At 41.2% G+C, this 17,199-nt stretch overlaps 1 protein-coding gene across 1 annotated transcript; it reads right to left on the bottom strand.

Moving 5' to 3' along the window:
* Window position 1: 1 nt before the first annotated feature.
* On the bottom strand, window positions 2–3,295 carry LOC111586634 (zona pellucida sperm-binding protein 4-like). Its single transcript, XM_023296394.3, has 8 exons — window positions 2,548–3,295; window positions 2,179–2,363; window positions 1,995–2,092; window positions 1,754–1,914; window positions 1,484–1,676; window positions 872–1,019; window positions 705–783; window positions 2–623 (listed from the first exon to the last, which is right to left on the bottom strand). The coding sequence occupies exons 1-8, from the start codon at window positions 3,293–3,295 to the stop codon at window positions 532–534; spliced, it is 1,704 nt and encodes a 567-aa protein (XP_023152162.3). The 3' UTR covers window positions 2–531.
* Between the last annotated feature and the right edge of the window lie 13,904 nt (window positions 3,296–17,199).

Here is a 17,199-nt window from a genome sequence, read left to right as displayed (position 1 = left end):
CTTCATCCTTCAAGTACCAGGTTTTTAGTAATTTGCTGCAAATATCAGGATCTCATTGCTTTTTGAAATTTTACAATAACAGGACATTTCCATGCAGTTCTTTTTGTTACTGTTGCTTGACTTTTAAATGGAAGAGTTAATCAATTGAACTGTCTGACACCCCCACACAAGGTAAAACTTTATTCTAAAATATTCAGATTTCATTTATTGCTGGTATGATTTCTAACAACTTAATTCTGAGATTTTGTTGTGTTTTGTTACATTTTAGGAGAGTCAGTTTTGGTGGTTCCTGTTTTTAAAATGTCATTGATAAACAACAAAAGGTGTATATATAATATTTACAGCATGTCTGAGCCAATTCTTCTTTAATATAAATCGGAATACAAGATTCTGATCAGATGCATTTGATTCGTCCTGCAGCACACTTAGAGTTTTTTTTTTGGTGATACATAACAGTTTGACATTTTCAGTTCATTCCACTAGTAACTGAACATGTTCCAAATGTTTTTCTAAAACTGAGTCTGGTGCTGTTCACTGCTGTGGAGACACCATGGCCACCGGTCCAGAAGAAACCACAACCTTTGGTTCACTCTTCTCCTGGCTCACAGCTGCGGTATCTCTCCCTGCAGACAAACAGACAACAACACAGTCAGATTGAGGACATATTTACTTCAGATTTTATAGATTATAAATTCATCTCTTACTTCTCCTGTAGAGACACGCTCGTTGACATCTGGTGACCGAATCAGCGTAGCACACCGCTGTACTACAGTGAATGTACACCTGAACAAGGAAAACAGTGTTGGAAGAAAAATACAACCATATTGTATTGCAGAAGTTCAATATCAATTATTATACGTATATTCGTTACCAGTTCTCTCAGGGGTTCCATTGAGCTGGGGTTCACAAAGGTAAACATTTTGAAAATGAAACGTTTGTGGTAATTTGGGAATTCCAGACCAGAGGACTCATCTACTCCAACCAGTGAAGACAAGTAGCGATCATCCCTGTATGGACATCTGGATGGAGAGCAGTTTAAGTGACACAGGAATTTAGATACTTACTATACATGAACATAGCCGGTATCTTTGTCTGGTCGCATTTCAGTTTGCTTCAGTAAATATGTTGGCTTATAACTAACAACTAATTGCAATACAGATGTGACGTGTGAGATCAGTTGGAAACAAGGTCACTGTTGCATTGTATGTTCACTACTGAGAACTGAAGTTTATTTACAGGTAAATACTCTGTAAAACAATACAAAATTTGCAATCAGAATTAAGGATTTTTTTGTAGAAAAATTTATTGATCTTTTTTTTTCAATCAAATGCAGATTCAGTGTTATCATCAAAAATGTTGCATCAGTCTGACTCCAGATTATAATTAGTTTTCCCAGTGACCACACCTGACAGTAATGGACATTGTTCACAAAGACCCAACATGTCACCAGAAAAAAGACAATGTAAACTGGTCTTTTAGTTACCCGTCTATCAGAATGTCCCACTGGGGCAGGCTGTGAGGTTCGGGGCTCGTGGTTGCCCAGCAGCGACCAAGAGTTAGAACAAGGAGTGGATCTGTCTTTCCAAGGAGCTGAACGTCCACGTACACAGGATCCCTCAGTACTTTTCTCACAGGATAGTCTGCCTCCGAATAGAAAGAGCTATAGGCCACATCCACTGTGAGAGCAGAGATACCAGTCATTATTGTGAAGGAATCTACAAGCAAAGCGACTCTGCCAGGCTGACACACGTACCTTCATTACAACCCTTTGAGGAGCATTGCCCATTGGCCAGTCTCAACTGTACACTGATGGGTCCCTGAGCAGCAACTGGTAGAGGAGGATTCTGCAATGGTAGAACTTCTACAACCAGAGTTTCAACAGAGGTGCCGATGTACCTACACTGGAAGAGCAAACTGGAAAAAAGACCGGGCATTGTGTTGCTTGGTCAGAACCTTTATTTCAATACTGTAACACTTCAAAACTGATCACCTACTCATATTGGCTATCTCTGGTTATGGCTCCACGAGGCCCAACTCCCACTTCATAAGCGGATGTTAGCCTGTTCTCGTAGATGATAACACCAGGCTCCTCCTATAAAACAGAAAAATGACAACTGGGGTAGCAATACTTCAACATTTGCCTTGTTGGTTAAAAAGCAGAGAAAATCAAGATCTTACCTTGACGAGGGAGCCACAGGCAGTAACAGGAAACTGGTAGATAGCAAACTGTGAATTGGAGTCAACATGTGTGCAGCCTTGACCTCCTCCCAATAGTGAAATTGCCTCGAGATCAATGTTGGGTTGAGTGGCATCTTTGGCTGCTACAACAAGGAATAAGCCGTCCTTGGTGCACCCGACAGTTACTGGTGGAGCAACAACAGGCATTGATGACTTAAAAGATAACATATTGTTGACCTATTGTAAGCAACACCATTTTACCACAGTAGTGGAGTTTTTTGTTAGCGTCACTGCAATGTTAATCAGCTGATATAGAAAAAAAAGTGAGTCTCTTGTCTTAAAGAGCCCAGCAACCTTTAAAAAACTCACCTGCCTTTCCAAAGTAGCACTTGTTGCCCTCGAAGCAGCAGTTTAAGGATTCACATTCAGTATCAGTGACAATAGGAGGTCCACATGGTATTCTCACACTTAAATCCACGTCACAGTTCCGAAGGGCAGGATGCTGTGGTTTTGTTGGTGAGGAAACATGAGGCTTCTGCGGTGTTACAGATTGCTGTTGTTTAGGAATCTGTGGACTCTGGGGAGCCTGATCGTCTTTAGGAAGTTGAGGACCTTTTTGATGATGTGGGGGCTTTGGTGCTTGAGGATATGGAGGATTCCTGTGATAAGAAGGGGGGTTTGGGTGCTGAGGGCTTGGTGGATTCCATTGTTGTGGAGGAGGGGGGTTTGGGTGCTGAGGGCTTGGTGGATTCCATTGTTGGGGAGGAGGGGGGTTTGGATACTGAGGGCTTGGTGGATTCCATTGTTGAGGAGGAGGGGGGTTTGGATACTGAGGGCTTGGTGGATTCCATTGTTGAGGAGGAGGGGGGTTTGGATGCTGATGGCTTGGTGGATTCCATTGTTGTGGAGGTGGGAGATTTGGTGTCTGATAGTTTGGTGAAAGCCCCTGAGGAGGTGGGAAGTGTCCTTGAGGGTCCTGACTGTTCTGAGGAGGCTGAGACAGTGGTTTCTTATAGGGTGTCATCCATGGAGAGCCCTGAGCTTCTACTTCTGTCCCAACTAGGCAGCCCAGCAGAGCTAACGCCACTAAAGAGGTGGCACCCAAGAACTTAGCCATAGTTTCACAGCCGTCTGACCTGGAAAGTCCCCAAGTGTACGCTATCTGTGTTGCTACTATATATGCATATGTGACCAGGCCCGACATTTGAAAACCCCCACCTCTGAGGCCAAAGAACCACCAATCAAGGTTTACCAGCTTTCAACAGCCACTTAAAAGCTTCAGGGTGATTTACATAATGTTTTTTTTACACCATTCAGATAGAACATTTTATCTTTTTAGCAAACAAGCTCAGTTTTATGGGTGGTACTAGGGAATGAAACTTACTGGGTCAGGTCAGTGTGTTGGCTGACAGTTTGACATTAAAGTGGTTGTTGACAAGTCCAACATCAGGGTCACAAAAACCTCTTTAAAGGTCATTGTAGCCTCAATTTGTCACCAAGTGTTTATTTTGTTGGTGCACCAAGACAAATACATTGATCTTTTCTCGGAATCTGCAACAAAGTTTGCCATAATATGCACTTTAGCTCAAACTGTTTTCTCTGTGCTTTGCAACTTTATTTTTATGTTCATCTTCACTTATACCATTATCATTGAAACACATTCATGTTCGAATTTTCTCAACTTCATCTTTATTGTTATCTCAGCCATATACAAGGTGAACAGAACAAAACTGCATGTTTTTAGGACCATGACCACCAAACAAACAACATGAGGCGCAAGAAGCAACTTATCATGCAAACAGCATTCATTGCCACTACATAAGACCGGGCGCAGTGACCAGACAGTGAAGCAGATCAGGTTCTCTTAACATCAAGTCAACAGAAAGCTTTAACTCACATACAAGACAAACATCCTGCAAAGTTTAATGTCAGAAAAAATTCTTTGCAAGTCGAGGAAGAGTTTTCTAACAATTGCTATGTACAGCATTACACACCCACTGTAAGGTAGGTGTGTAAAAGATGAAAAAGATCAAAATCATTGATCAGTTAGTTAGATAACTGCCAACCATACAATGTGTAGTAGCGTTGTAAATATTAACTTACTAACTAATAATACTAACTTACTCAATAAAAATGAAAACTAACTTTACAAACTCATTCTATTTTACTAATACCAAGCTAAAAGTACTGACTGATCTTTGCCAGTTAAAATCTGAGGACTTCACTATGTGGTTTCAGTTCTAACATTATTGCTAATGTTTGCTACTTGTACTTATATCGTATATACCTTGTACTTGCGCCTTCAAAACACACACAGTCATGAACGAGAGTTTACATACACATGTAAAAACTATGAATATAATGGCATTCTTGAGTTTCCATTGACTCTGACAGCTGTTTCTTTTCAATTATGGAATGATTAAAACGCCTGTATCTTTTGTGACTGAATACAATCATGTGTTGTGGTTCTTTCATAGCTGTATCACAGGTCTTCTGGAGATATGACAAAATCTGCTGGTATAAAAATATACATACAACAATTCCAATATTGGTTAAAATGTCCTTTTGTCATTTTCACCTCAACTCTGCGCTTATCATAGCTGTCCACAAGCTTCTGGCTGTGTCTTTGACGACTCATTGAAAGAACTGGTGCAGTTCAACTAAATTTTTTGGCTTTCTGACACAGACTTGTTTCTTCATCACAGTTCACAGAGTCAGGACTTTTGAGGAGGCCAGTCTAGAAGCCTAATTCTAGCTTGATTTAGCAGTTTTTTTACAGCTTTTGATGTGTGTCTTGTTAAAACACCCAACTGTGTCTGACAGCAACTTTCTGGCGGATGATTTAAGGTAGAATGTGGAGGCAATCCTCTTTCTTCATTATTCAATTTAATTTGTATAAAGCACCTGTTCCATTGGCAGCAAAACAGCCCAGAGCATAATACTACCACCACCATGCTTGACGGTAGGTTTGGTGTTCTTAGGTTAAAGGGCCTCACCTTCTCTCTTCGAAACATATTTCTGGTCATTGTGGCCCAATAGAGCAATTTTTGTTTCATCTGATCACAGAACATTCCTCCAGAAAGACTTTCTTGGTCCATATGATCAGCAGCAAACTTTAGTCGAGCCATAGGGTGCCACTTCTAGAGGACAGACTTCCTTGTTCACTCTCAGCTCATGGCAATGTAAAACACTGTGGGCACTGACGCCTATGTTCCAGCAACTTCTAATTCATTGCAGATCTGCTTTTTGCTGATTCTTGCTTGACTTTTGGCCATCCTGACAGATTGTCTGTCAGCAGCAGGTGACAGCTTGTGTTTTCTTGTTAATCGTGGCAGTGACACAATTGTGCAATGTGCTTAATAATTACAAAAGAATGTTTGCAAAGTTGATTTTGGGATCTGAAACATCTTTGAAATGGCTCCAAGTTCTTGACTTGTTCAAGTCAATGATTTGCTTTTCCAGATCTTTGCTGAGGTCCTCAGACGTTCTTACTGCAGTGTTTGTGGCTCTGTCTAATGATTTTATCAAATATCAAATATTTAAATTGCTTCAGAGGAGTCACCAGCTGTAGTCAATTTTGATCACTCACAAGAAGGTAAGAGGTCATGCTATTTAGAAAATTTGATTATTACATTATACATCACCAAAAATAATGATTGAAGTTACTGTGAATATATTTTTGACCTATCAGATTTTGTTACATTTCCATAAGTCCTATAACAAATCTATGAAAGAAGCAGCACGCATGATTGATATTTGGGACAAAGATGCATGTGTTTCATTCATTCCACTGTAGAAAATGAAGAGTTGAAGGAGTCACTGGAAATTCTTTACAAGTCTTTACAAATGTATGTAAACTTTTTTCACAACTGTACAAATTGTAATATTGTAAGTGGACGCATGCATATCAATAGACTGATTACTGTGCATCAGTTCTCTTGGAAATTAGCATCAGCATCCCATGGAGCTCTGTGCACAGATGGCAAGAGGGGAAAGTAAAAGTTTTTCAAACTCGAAGCAATTTTAAAGCCATTTAATTGTTCTATATGCCTTTGTGGAGTGTTGACCTTGAAAGATTTGCAGTAAGTCTATTCAGCGGTTTGAATGATGTTTTTATATTTGTACTTTACTTTCTCCCACCAGAGCTGCAACTGAAAAAAAGTAAAGCTAAAGTTTCCATACACACCATATGAATGGGACTGAATGTGAGATTACTAAAATGATCCTCAACATGACTGTAAATTAGTTTTATTTTTGTTACTTGTTTTTTTTGTTATTTAAAAAATTTGTCTTTTTGTGAGTTGCAGAAAGGGACTACATCAGTTATTCTTTTAATACAGTGCTGTGATGACATGATGATATCTAAACTGAATCTTGAATCCTAAATAAGGAACATGCATCTAAACAACTTCTGAACGATGGGACAGTGATACTGAAAAGCCATTTGATTACACAGTCTGCAGTTTATTGCAGCTTTCTTTCCTGACTTTCTGGGACAGCTGTGTTGCTTTTTTGCTGTATTATATTTTGAAACTTGTTTTATAGCTTTATTATACTTGTGACAAATATTCAGCTGAGAACATTTTCATATCTGTTATTGGTCATTTGTTGATAACATTGCCTCTTACATATGAACGCCGTCAGAACTAGATTCAGAAACCCTGGGTTAATCACCAATCAAATCACTTTTGACTGCACATGTTGTCGACCAAGTAATACCAGACACAACAGACACAGGGGCTTTTGCGTGTCACTCAAGTGGTGCTCCAAATAGCAAAATCTGACTAAATCAATATTGAAATGTCATCTGGAAAAACCCTTCTACCATTTTTAATGCTTGACACTGAAACTAATTAGCAGTCACCTGACCCCACTCTTGACAGTTACCCCCGTACACTGTAAAAATATTCAATAAAATAAAACTTAAAGCACTCAGTTATTTCAATGAATACCAGAGAAGACTTCCAGCAGACACAGTAAAGTGGTGCTCCAAACAGCAAATCTGACAAAATCAATATTGAAATGTCATCTGGAAAAACTCTTCTATCATTTTGATGCCATGACCCTGAAACTAATTCGAAAGAACTCCTCATGACTGATGTTGAAATAACGTCATATTTTCAGCCACATTGAATCAATATTGATTCAACCCCCATCTAAAAGGTCCCTCTAAGCAACATTTTGGCTGATTAAAAACTGAAACAGTGTGGACGAAACAATACTTAATAATAATAAACCCTTAATAAACCATAATTGGTGGTGCTAACCAAATGTAAAGAAACTGGTGGTATATATATATATATATATATATATATATATATATATATATATATATATATATATATATATATATATATATATATATATATATATATATATATATATACCACCAGTTTCTTTACATTGCTTGTTTCCAAACTCTTTGTTTTACATATCCACATAATTTATGTGGATGCACATCAACTGAAATATTTAGTAAACAGAAACATTTAGAAATCATTTGAAAAACATCAGTTTGAGGGACCTAAAATGTTGTGTGTGAATGAGATGCCAAAATATTGATTAAAATGTTTCTTTTGCAGAATATCTGTATTAATGTCCACAAGGCCTTAAGTGACATGAACATTAAAAGGTGAAGCAATCAGTATGTTGTATTTGACAGCATGTATTTGCTTTTTTCAGTCAGAAAAAATAGTCATATAAAATTATTAAATTTGGAAATTATTGTACAACTCAATCCAATTAACTGGTACATCAATAAAATATCTTATATATTATTATTATCTTATATTATTATTATATATTATGTATTTTTAAACAGTCATTTAACCAGCATTTATATTTTTGGTCTTTTGTCAATTATTATATATTTTTATAAAAAGAAAAAAAAAGATGTGATTCAGTGTGAATTTGTTAAATCCAGATCTTTTACATATAGAGTAAAAAGCAGTAGTAGTTCATAAGCGTATAGTAGTTCATAAAGTGTCTCCAAACTTCTTCGTTTGTTTTTTGTTTTTTTTAATCTTCCCATATATGCATAAGGTATCCTTTTTAGTGGAAGATTTGACATCATTTGTCTTATCTGGTGTGTAATAGTTGGTCTATCTTTTTTTTAATAACAAATCTATCTATGCTAACTTTTCAGCATATAGAAAACCCATATTCACTAATATTTGTTCATTTTTGTTATATTTGTGTTCTTCTAGATATAGAATAAGTAGGAAATAATTTAGAGTCTAATGAAATTCTTTTTAAAATAATCTGACCTTTTCCCAAAATGCTTCATTCTTTCTGTTATTGCCAGCTACAGTAATAGTGTTTCTCTAACCCCTGTGCGTTTAATGCACATGTCTAGTGAATGTTTATTGTACTGATTTCCAGCAGTACATCATCACTTTAAAAACATAATTATATTCAATATTCAATAGTAATAGTAATAATAATATTAAACTTAAAAGTTGACTTGAGTTTTAAAATAAATTAACTAATCTGCTCACTCAACACATTTCAAACAACGAGAACTAGTTCAACTGAAAGGTTAACAGTGAATAAAACAGGACACAGAGTTAAAAATACACCTGTATCTGGTGTCTGATTAGTACACCTGTAACTGCTTCCTGCTTCCTGGAGGTGTGTCCTGTGTTCCTAAACCCAGCAGTCATCTGACCCCACTTATAATGCAGTTAATAGAAAAAAAAGCAACATAACAATAATATTCTGGTAGGTGCAGCGCCAAAAAAGGAATGGAAAACAACAGAAAATAACCAACTCATCAAAATATAGTAATTTTCCAAAATTAAAATACATTTTCTGGCCTTAGTTTTATATAAGATTGTGTGTATTTTGAGGAACTTTTTAATGTTTAATGAAGAATATTTACATGTACTCTTTAATTATACAAAGTCTCTTGTTTAACAAACAAATCTATTATAAGCTATATAATCCACAGCTGCAGGATTTAAATGTGATTTTAAATCAAATATGTGGATTCAAAATGTATTTTTGCAAAAATGTGTGATATTTTCAGATATTTTACAAATATTTAAAACATCTGTAAAATAAAAAAAAGAAAAAATCCATAAATGAAAGGGTTTTTAAAAAATTTACATTGTCGTTACATTTGCTTAAATTTGTCATTTACATTTGTATTTTATATAATATTGTGGGGTTTTAACTGAAATATTTAGGGAGTCTTAGTTTTATTATTTGAACTTTTTGGGCAAATTAGCAATGTCTGTTTTGTTTCTGCACTGAAAAGAACTTTGGCTCATCATCTGTTGCTTTAAATGTGCTTAATAAATAGCAATGATTTGACTTCACTTGTAAAAGGAGAAAATCAAATACAAGAATTGTACTTAATTGTAATTTTTCTTTGTGGAAATGCTATATTACTTTAACATACTGCACATTAAAGAGTAGCCTCCACTTTAAAAGATGAAGCTTAAGCTTTCAAAATGTTGTGATTTTTCCACAAACATTATCTTGCTGGTTTATGCTTGATGCTGCTTGCTGAAAATATTGTGTTATTGTGTGTTTTGATGCTGTAGCTAGTTGTTCATGTGCTAAAATTATACTGTGAGGCATTTGTAATATTCTGCTTGCCTTGTTTATGTAAACTAGGACTAAAAAGAGAAACACATTAAATACAATACAAGCCAATACAATATCAGCACTAAATACAGCCGGTTAAATCTGCACCTTGCTGACATAAAAGTTTTCCTATCTGATCTCAACTCTGTTTCTTACACTTTAAGCTCTTTTGTGATACATAACAGTTTATGTCATTTTCAATTCATTCCAATAATAACTGAACCGTGTTCCAAATGTTTTTCTAAAACTGAGCTTGATGCTGTTTACTGCTGTGGGGACACCATGGCCACCGGTCCAGAAGAAACCACAACCCTTTGTTCACTCTTCTCCTGGCTCACAGCTTTGACATCTCTCTCTGCACACAGACAACAATAAGTCAGATTGAGGACATATTTACTTCTGAATTTTGTAGATTATGAATTCATCTCTTACTTCTCCTGTAGCACACTGGTTCACATCTGGCGCCCGGAGCAGCATAGCATACAGCTGTACTACAGTGAATGTACACCTGAACAAGGAAAACAGTGTTGGAAGAGAAATATACCAATACTGTATTGCAACAGTTCGATGTCAACTTATGTAAATGTATTTCTTACCATTTCCCTCTGGGTTGCCATAGAACTGGGGTCTAAGAAGGTAAACATTTTGAAAATGAAATGTTTATGGTGACTTGGGAATCCAGAAGCGTGATCCACTGGAACCAGTGAGGACAAGTAGCGATCATCCCTGTATGGACACCTGGATGGAGAAAGTTTAAGTTGTTTGATATAAAATGGTTTAATCTTTCAAATTAAACAATTAGGTTGTCTCTGTACTAGCACCAATTTCACTGCTCACTATTCCTGTGAGCAGATACACTACCGTTCAAAAGTTTGGGGTCACCCAGGCAATTCCATGTTTTCCATGAAAACTCACACTTTATCCATGTGCTAACATAACTGCACAAAGGTTTTCTAATCATCAATTAGCCTTTCAACACCATTAGCTAACACAATGTAGCATTAGAACACAGGAGTGATGGTTGCTGGAAATGTTCCTCTGTACCCCTATGAAGATAGTCCATTAAAAATCTGCCGTTTCCAGTTAGAACAGTCATTTACCACATTAATAATGTCTAGACTGCATTTCTGATAAATTCAATGTTATCTTCATTGATAAAAGTGCTTTTCTTTCAAAAGTAAGGACATTTCTAAGTGACCCCAAACTTTTGAATGGCAGTAACAGATGTGTTTACTGACAAATACTGAAAATGTCATCACAAACAGAACAGTGTAAACCAGTATTTTAGTTTGACATATCATTAACCTGTTCTATCAAATGCAGATTCAATATTAGCATCAAAAATGTTGCATCAGTCTGACTCCAGATTATAATTAGTTTTCCCAGTGACCACACCTGACAGTAATGGATATTGTTCACAAAGACCCAACATGTCACCAGAAAAAGGACAATGTAAACTGGTCTTTTAGTTACCCGTCTATCAGAATGTCCCACTGGGGCAGGCTGTGAGGTTCGGGGCTCGTGGTTGCCCAGCAGCGACCAAGAGTCAGAACAAGGAGTGGATCTGTCTTTCCAAGGAGCTGAACGTCCACGTACACAGGATCCCTCAGTACTTTTCTCACAGGATAGTCTGCCTCCGAATAGAAAGAGCTATAGGCCACATCCACTGTGAGAGCAGAGATACCAGTCATTATTGTGAAGGAATCTACAAACGCTGCCAGGCTGACACACGTACCTTCATTACAACCCTTTGAGGAGCATTGCCCATTGGCCAGTCTCAGCTTTACACTGATGGGTCCCAGGCCAGCAACTGGTAGAGGAGGATTCTGCAATGGTAGAACTTCTACAACCAGAGTTTCAACAGAGGTACCGATGTACCTACACTGGAAGAGCACTCTGGAAAAAAGACCGGGCATTATGTTGCTTGGTCAGAACCTTTATTTTAATACTGTAACACTTCAAAACTGATCACCTACTCATAGTGTCTGTCTCTGGTTGTGGCTCCAAGAGGCCCAACTCCCACTTCATAAGCACAAGTCATCTTGTTCTCGTAGATGATAACACCAGGCTCCTCCTACAAAATGTAAAAAAAAAAATGACAAGTGCGGCAGCAATTCTAAAAATATATCTTATTGGTTGGAAAGCAGAGAAAATCATGATCTTACCTTGACGAGGGAGCCACAGGCAGTAACAGGAAATTGGTAGATAGCAAATTGTGAATTGGAGTCAACATGTGTGCAGCCTTGACCTCCTCCCAATAGTGAAATTGCCTCGAGGTCAATGTTGGGTAGAGTGGCATCTTTGGCTACTACAACAATGAATTTGGCATCCTTGGTGCACTGGACAGTTACTGGTGGAGCAACAACAGGCAGCGATGAGCCGAAACTTAAGATATTAACAAAGAACATGACAATAACTCCAGAGTCACACAAGAAATTATTTCAAGGTTTATCACTCTGAGTTTAGGGTGTTAGAATACAACCATTTGATAATTAGCCCCAGTTGAACGAAATACAATTTTCATGTTGATTCTGCTAAATGTTAACTCATTGGATTACTAGTAATTAGGATATCCTCAGTGCCTGTGCCAAACGTAAAAGCAATCAGTGCAATATTTTGCAAGATATTTCACTCTTTACTAAAGTGGTGACTCAATAATTATTGCCATAATGGATACATTTTGTTCAGCAAAGGTTGATTATGACTTGGTTAAAGGATATCTGTTATGCAATATAAAAGCAACTACAAAAGCAACATTGTTACTGAAACTCACCTGCTTTTCCAAAATAGCACTGTCGGCCATCAGAGCAACAACTAATGGATTCACATGCAGCAGCAGAAATATCAGAACCTCCACATGGGATTCTCTGGCTCTGTGCTACCTCACAACTCTGGAAAGTAGTCTGCTGTAGTTTCTGGGGGTGTGGTTGTGGGGCTTGTGGGTTTTGGGAAGATTGTAATGCAGGTAAAGTTTGAGGGTATCTAGTAACCACTGACCCATGAGGATATTGTGGAAATGTTGGATAGTTGGGATTTTGAAGCTGTGGCTTTGGGGGTGGAGGCTGGGCATGTGGCGTTCCAGGGTATGGCCGAATTATTGGTGGTGGAGGCTGAACCTGTGGTGTTGGAGCATACGAAGGATGTGATGGAAGAGGCTGGACCTGTGGTGTTTCAGGGTAGGGATGAATTTTTAGTGGAAGAGGCTGGACCTGTGGCGTTTGAGGGTACAGAGGAGTCTTTGGTGGGGGAAGCTGGACCGGTGGTGTTTGAGGGTATGGAGGAGGTGGTGGAGCAGGCTTGACTTGTGGCGTTTGAGGATATGGAGGAGTCTTTGGTGGGGGAGGCTTTACCTGTGGTGTTTGATGGTACAGAGGACGTGGTGGACGAGGCTGGATGTGTACCGTTTCAGGGTCTGGGTAAATTTTTGGTGGAAGTGGCTGCACCTGTGGTATTTCAGGGTATGAAGGAGTCTTTGGTGAGGGAGGCTGGACCTGTGGCATTTGAGGGTATGTAGGAGTCTTTGGTGGGGGAGGCTGGACCTGTGTTGTTTGAGGGTATGGAGGAGGTGGTGGATCAGGCTTGACTTGTGGCGTTTGAGGATATGGAGGACGTGGTGGAGAAGGCTGGACCTGTGGCGTTTGAGGGTATGTAGGAGTCTTTGGTGGGGGAGGCTGGATCTGTGGTGTTTGAGGGTATGGAGGAGGTGGTGGATCAGGCTTGACTTGTGGCGTTTGAGGATATGGAGGATGTGGTGGAGAAGGCTGGACCTCTGGTGTTTGAGGATATGGAGGATTTGGTGGAGGAGGCTTTACCTGTGGTGTTTGATGGTACAGAGGATGTGGTGGACGAGGCTGGATGTGTACCATTTCAGGGTCTGGGCGAATTTTTGGTGGAAGCGGCTGCACCTGTGGTGTTTCAGGGTACGAAGGAGTTTTTGGTGGGGGAGGCTGGACCTGTGGCATTTGAGGGTATGGAAGAGGTGGTGGATCAGGCTTGACTTGTGGTGTTTGAGGGTATGGAGGACGTGGTGGATCAGGTTTGCCTTTTGGCATTTGAGGATATGGAGGACGTGGTGGAGGAGGCTGGACCAGTGGAGTTTGAGGGTACGAAGGAGTCTTTGGTCGGGGAGGCTGGACCTGTGTTGTTTGAGGGTATGGAGGATGTGGTGGACGAGGCTGGATATGTACTGTTTCAGGATCTGGGCGAATTTTTGGTGGAAGCGGCTGCACCTGTGGTGTTTCAGGGTACGAAGGAGTCTTTGGTGGGGGAGGCTGGGCTTGTGGTGTTTGAGGATATGGAGGATTTGGTGGAGGAGGCTTTACCTGTGGTGTTTGATGGTACAGAGGACGTGGTGGACGAGGCTGGATGTGTACCGTTTCAGGGTCTGGGCGAATTTTTGGTGGAAGCGGCTGCACCTGTGGTGTTTCAGGGTACGAAGGAGTTTTTGGTGAGGGAGGCTGGACCTGTGGCATTTGAGGGTATGGAAGAGGTGGTGGATCAGGCTTGACTTGTGGCATTTGAGGATATGGAAGATGTGGTGGAGGAGGCTGGACCAGTGGAGTTTGCGGGTATGGAGGACGTGGTGGATCAGGTTTGACTTGTGGCATTTGAGGATATGGAGGACGTGGTGGAGGAGGCTGGACCAGTGGAGTTTGAGGGTACAAAGGAGTCTTTGGTGGGGGAGGCTGGACCTGTGTTGTTTGAGGGTATGGAGGATGTGGTGGACGAGGCTGGATATGTACTGTTTCAGGATCTGGGCGAATTTTTGGTGGAAGCGGCTGCACCTGTGGTGTTTCAGGGTACGAAGTAGTCTTTGGTGGGGGAGGCTGGGCTTGTGGTGTTTGAGGGTATGGAGGAGGTGGTGGAGGAGGCTTGACTTGTGGCGTTTGATGGTACAGAGGACGTGGTGGACGAGGCTGGATGTGTACCATTTCAGGGTCTGGGCGAATTTTTGGTGGAAGCGGCTGCACTTGTGGTATTTCAGGGTACGAAGTAGTCTTTGGTGGGGGAGGCTGGACCTGTGGCATTTGAGGGTATGGAAGAGGTGGTGGATCAGGCTTGACTTGTGGCATTTGAGGATATGGAAGACGTGGTGGAGGAGGCTGGACCAGTGAAGTTTGAGGGTATGGAGGAGGTGGTGGATCAGGTTTGACTTGTGGTGTTTGAGGGTATGTAGGACGTGGTGGATCAGGCTTGACTTGTGGTGTTTGAGGATATGGAAGACGTGGTGGAGGAGGCTGGACCAGTGGAGTTTGAGGGTACAAAGGAGTCTTTGGTGGGGGAGGCTGGACCTGTGGCATTTGAGGGTATGGAAGAGGTGGTGGATCAGGCTTGACTTGTGGCATTTGAGGATATGGAAGACGTGGTGGAGGAGGCTGGACCAGTGAAGTTTGAGGGTATGGAGGAGGTGGTGGATCAGGTTTGACTTGTGGTGTTTGAGGGTATGTAGGACGTGGTGGATCAGGCTTGACTTGTGGTGTTTGAGGATATGGAAGACGTGGTGGAGGAGGCTGGACCAGTGGAGTTTGAGGGTACAAAGGAGTCTTTGGTGGGGGAGGCTGGCCCTGTGGTGTTTGAGGGTATGGAGGAGGTGGTGGATCAGGTTTGACTTGTGGTGTTTGAGGGTATGGAGGACGTGGTGGATCAGGCTTGACCTGTGGCTTTTGATGGTACAGAGGAGTCTTTGGTGGAGTAGGCTCGACCTGTGGTGTTTGACCGTGTGGAGGAGATGGTGGAGGAGGCTGGACCTGTGGCATTTGAGGGTATGGAGGAGGTGGTGGATCAGGTTTGACTTGTGGTGTTTGAGGGTATGGAGGACGTGGTGGATCAGGCTTGACTTGTGGCGTTTGAGGATATGGAAGACGTGGTGGAGGAGGCTGGACCAGTGGAGTTTGAGGGTACAAAGGAGTCTTTGGTGGGGGAGGCTGGCCCTGTGGTGTTTGAGGGTATGGAGGAGGTGGTGGATCAGGTTTGACTTGTGGTGTTTGAGGGTATGGAGGACGTGGTGGATCAGGCTTGACCTGTGGTGTTTGATGGTACAGAGGAGTCTTTGGTGGAGGAGGCTCAACCTGTGGTGTTTGACCGTGTGGAGGAGATGGTGGAGGAGGCTGGACCTGTGGCATTTGAGGATATGGAAGACGTGGTGGAGGAGGCTTGACTTGTGCCGTTTGAGGGTATGCAGGACGTGATGAAAGAGACTGAGCCTGTATTGTTTGAGAAAATAGAGGAGGTGGTGGAGAAGGCTGCATCTGTATTGTTTCGGGAAATGGAGGACGTAGTAGAGGAGGCTTTACCTGTGGTGTTTGATGGTGCAGAGGAGTCTTTGGTGGAGAAGGCTGGACCTGTGGTGTTTGAGGGTATGGAGGAGGTGGTGGAGGAGGCTGGACCTGTAGCGTTTCAGGGTACAGAGAAGTCTTTGGTGGGGGGGGCTTGACTTGTGGCGTTTGAGGATATGGAGGAGATGGTGGATGAGGCTGGACCTTGTGGCGTTTGAGGATATGGTGGAGGAGGCTTGACTTGTGCCCTTTGAGGGTATGGAGGATGTGATGAAAGAGACTGAACCTGTATTGTTTGAGAAAATAGAGGAGATGGTGGAGAAGGCTGCATCTGTATTGTTTTGGAAAATGGAGGATGTAGTGGAGGAGGTTTTACCTGTGGCATGTGAGGATATAGAGCAGTCTGCAGTGCAGGAGGCTGGACCTGTGGCATTTGAGGATCTGGAGGAGGTGCTGGAGGAGGCTGAACCTGTATCATTTGAGGATATGAAGGAGATGGTGGAGGAGGCTTTACCTGTGGTGTTTCAGGGTACAGAAGTCGTAGTGGTAGAGGCTGGACCTGTATCGTTTGAGGATATGGAAGAGGTGGTGGAGGAGGCATTACCTGTGGCACATGAGGGCATGGACGATGTGGTGGAGGAGGCTCAACCTGTGGTGTTAGAGAGTATAGAGGAACCTTCAGTGCAGGATACTGGACCTGTATCGTTTGAGGGTATGGAGGATGTGGTGGAGGAGGTTGACCAACCTGCAGTGTCTGAGGAAGCGTACCACCCTGCGCCATTGGTGCTGCATGCTGCTGCCATTGTGAGTCTTGAGCCTCCACCTCTGTTCCAACTAAGCAGTAGAGCAGAGCTAATGCCACTAAAGATCTGGCACCCCAGGACTGTGCCATCGTTTCACAGCCGTCTGACCTGGATAATCCCTAAATGCACAACTTTTGGTGCAGCTGCATTTATATGTTAGCAGCCTTGGTTTTTTAGAAACCCCACCTCTGAGGCAAAAAAAAGGCTTTCTATCTTTCAATAACCACTTAAAAAGTTTCAAAGGGATGAAACTATCACACATGCATTGGAGAACAGTTTGACTTGAAAGTATCTATTTGCAGTCCAACTTTCGGTCATAATAACCTTTTTTCCATGTCATTGTGGCTTCTGGC

Source organism: Amphiprion ocellaris, chromosome 3 (genome assembly GCF_022539595.1).
Source record: "Amphiprion ocellaris isolate individual 3 ecotype Okinawa chromosome 3, ASM2253959v1, whole genome shotgun sequence".
Classification (NCBI taxonomy): domain Eukaryota; kingdom Metazoa; phylum Chordata; class Actinopteri; family Pomacentridae; genus Amphiprion; species Amphiprion ocellaris.
This window is presented reverse-complemented; position numbering and strand designations above follow the sequence as displayed.

What these genes read in the sequence shown, in the direction of transcription:
- LOC111586634 (XM_023296394.3), bottom strand. Translation starts at nt 3,295, where the DNA reads ATGGCTAAGTTCTTGGGTGCCACCTCTTTAGTGGCGTTAGCTCTGCTG. An exon ending in CCTGTGGCTCCCTCGTCAAG is followed by an intron (nt 2,093 to 2,178) that starts GTAAGATCTTGA and finishes TCTGTTTTATAG; the next exon opens with GAGGAGCCTGGTGTTATCAT. An exon ending in AGCGTGTCTCTACAGGAGAA is followed by an intron (nt 624 to 704) that starts GTAAGAGATGAA and finishes GTTTGTCTGCAG; the next exon opens with GGAGAGATACCGCAGCTGTG.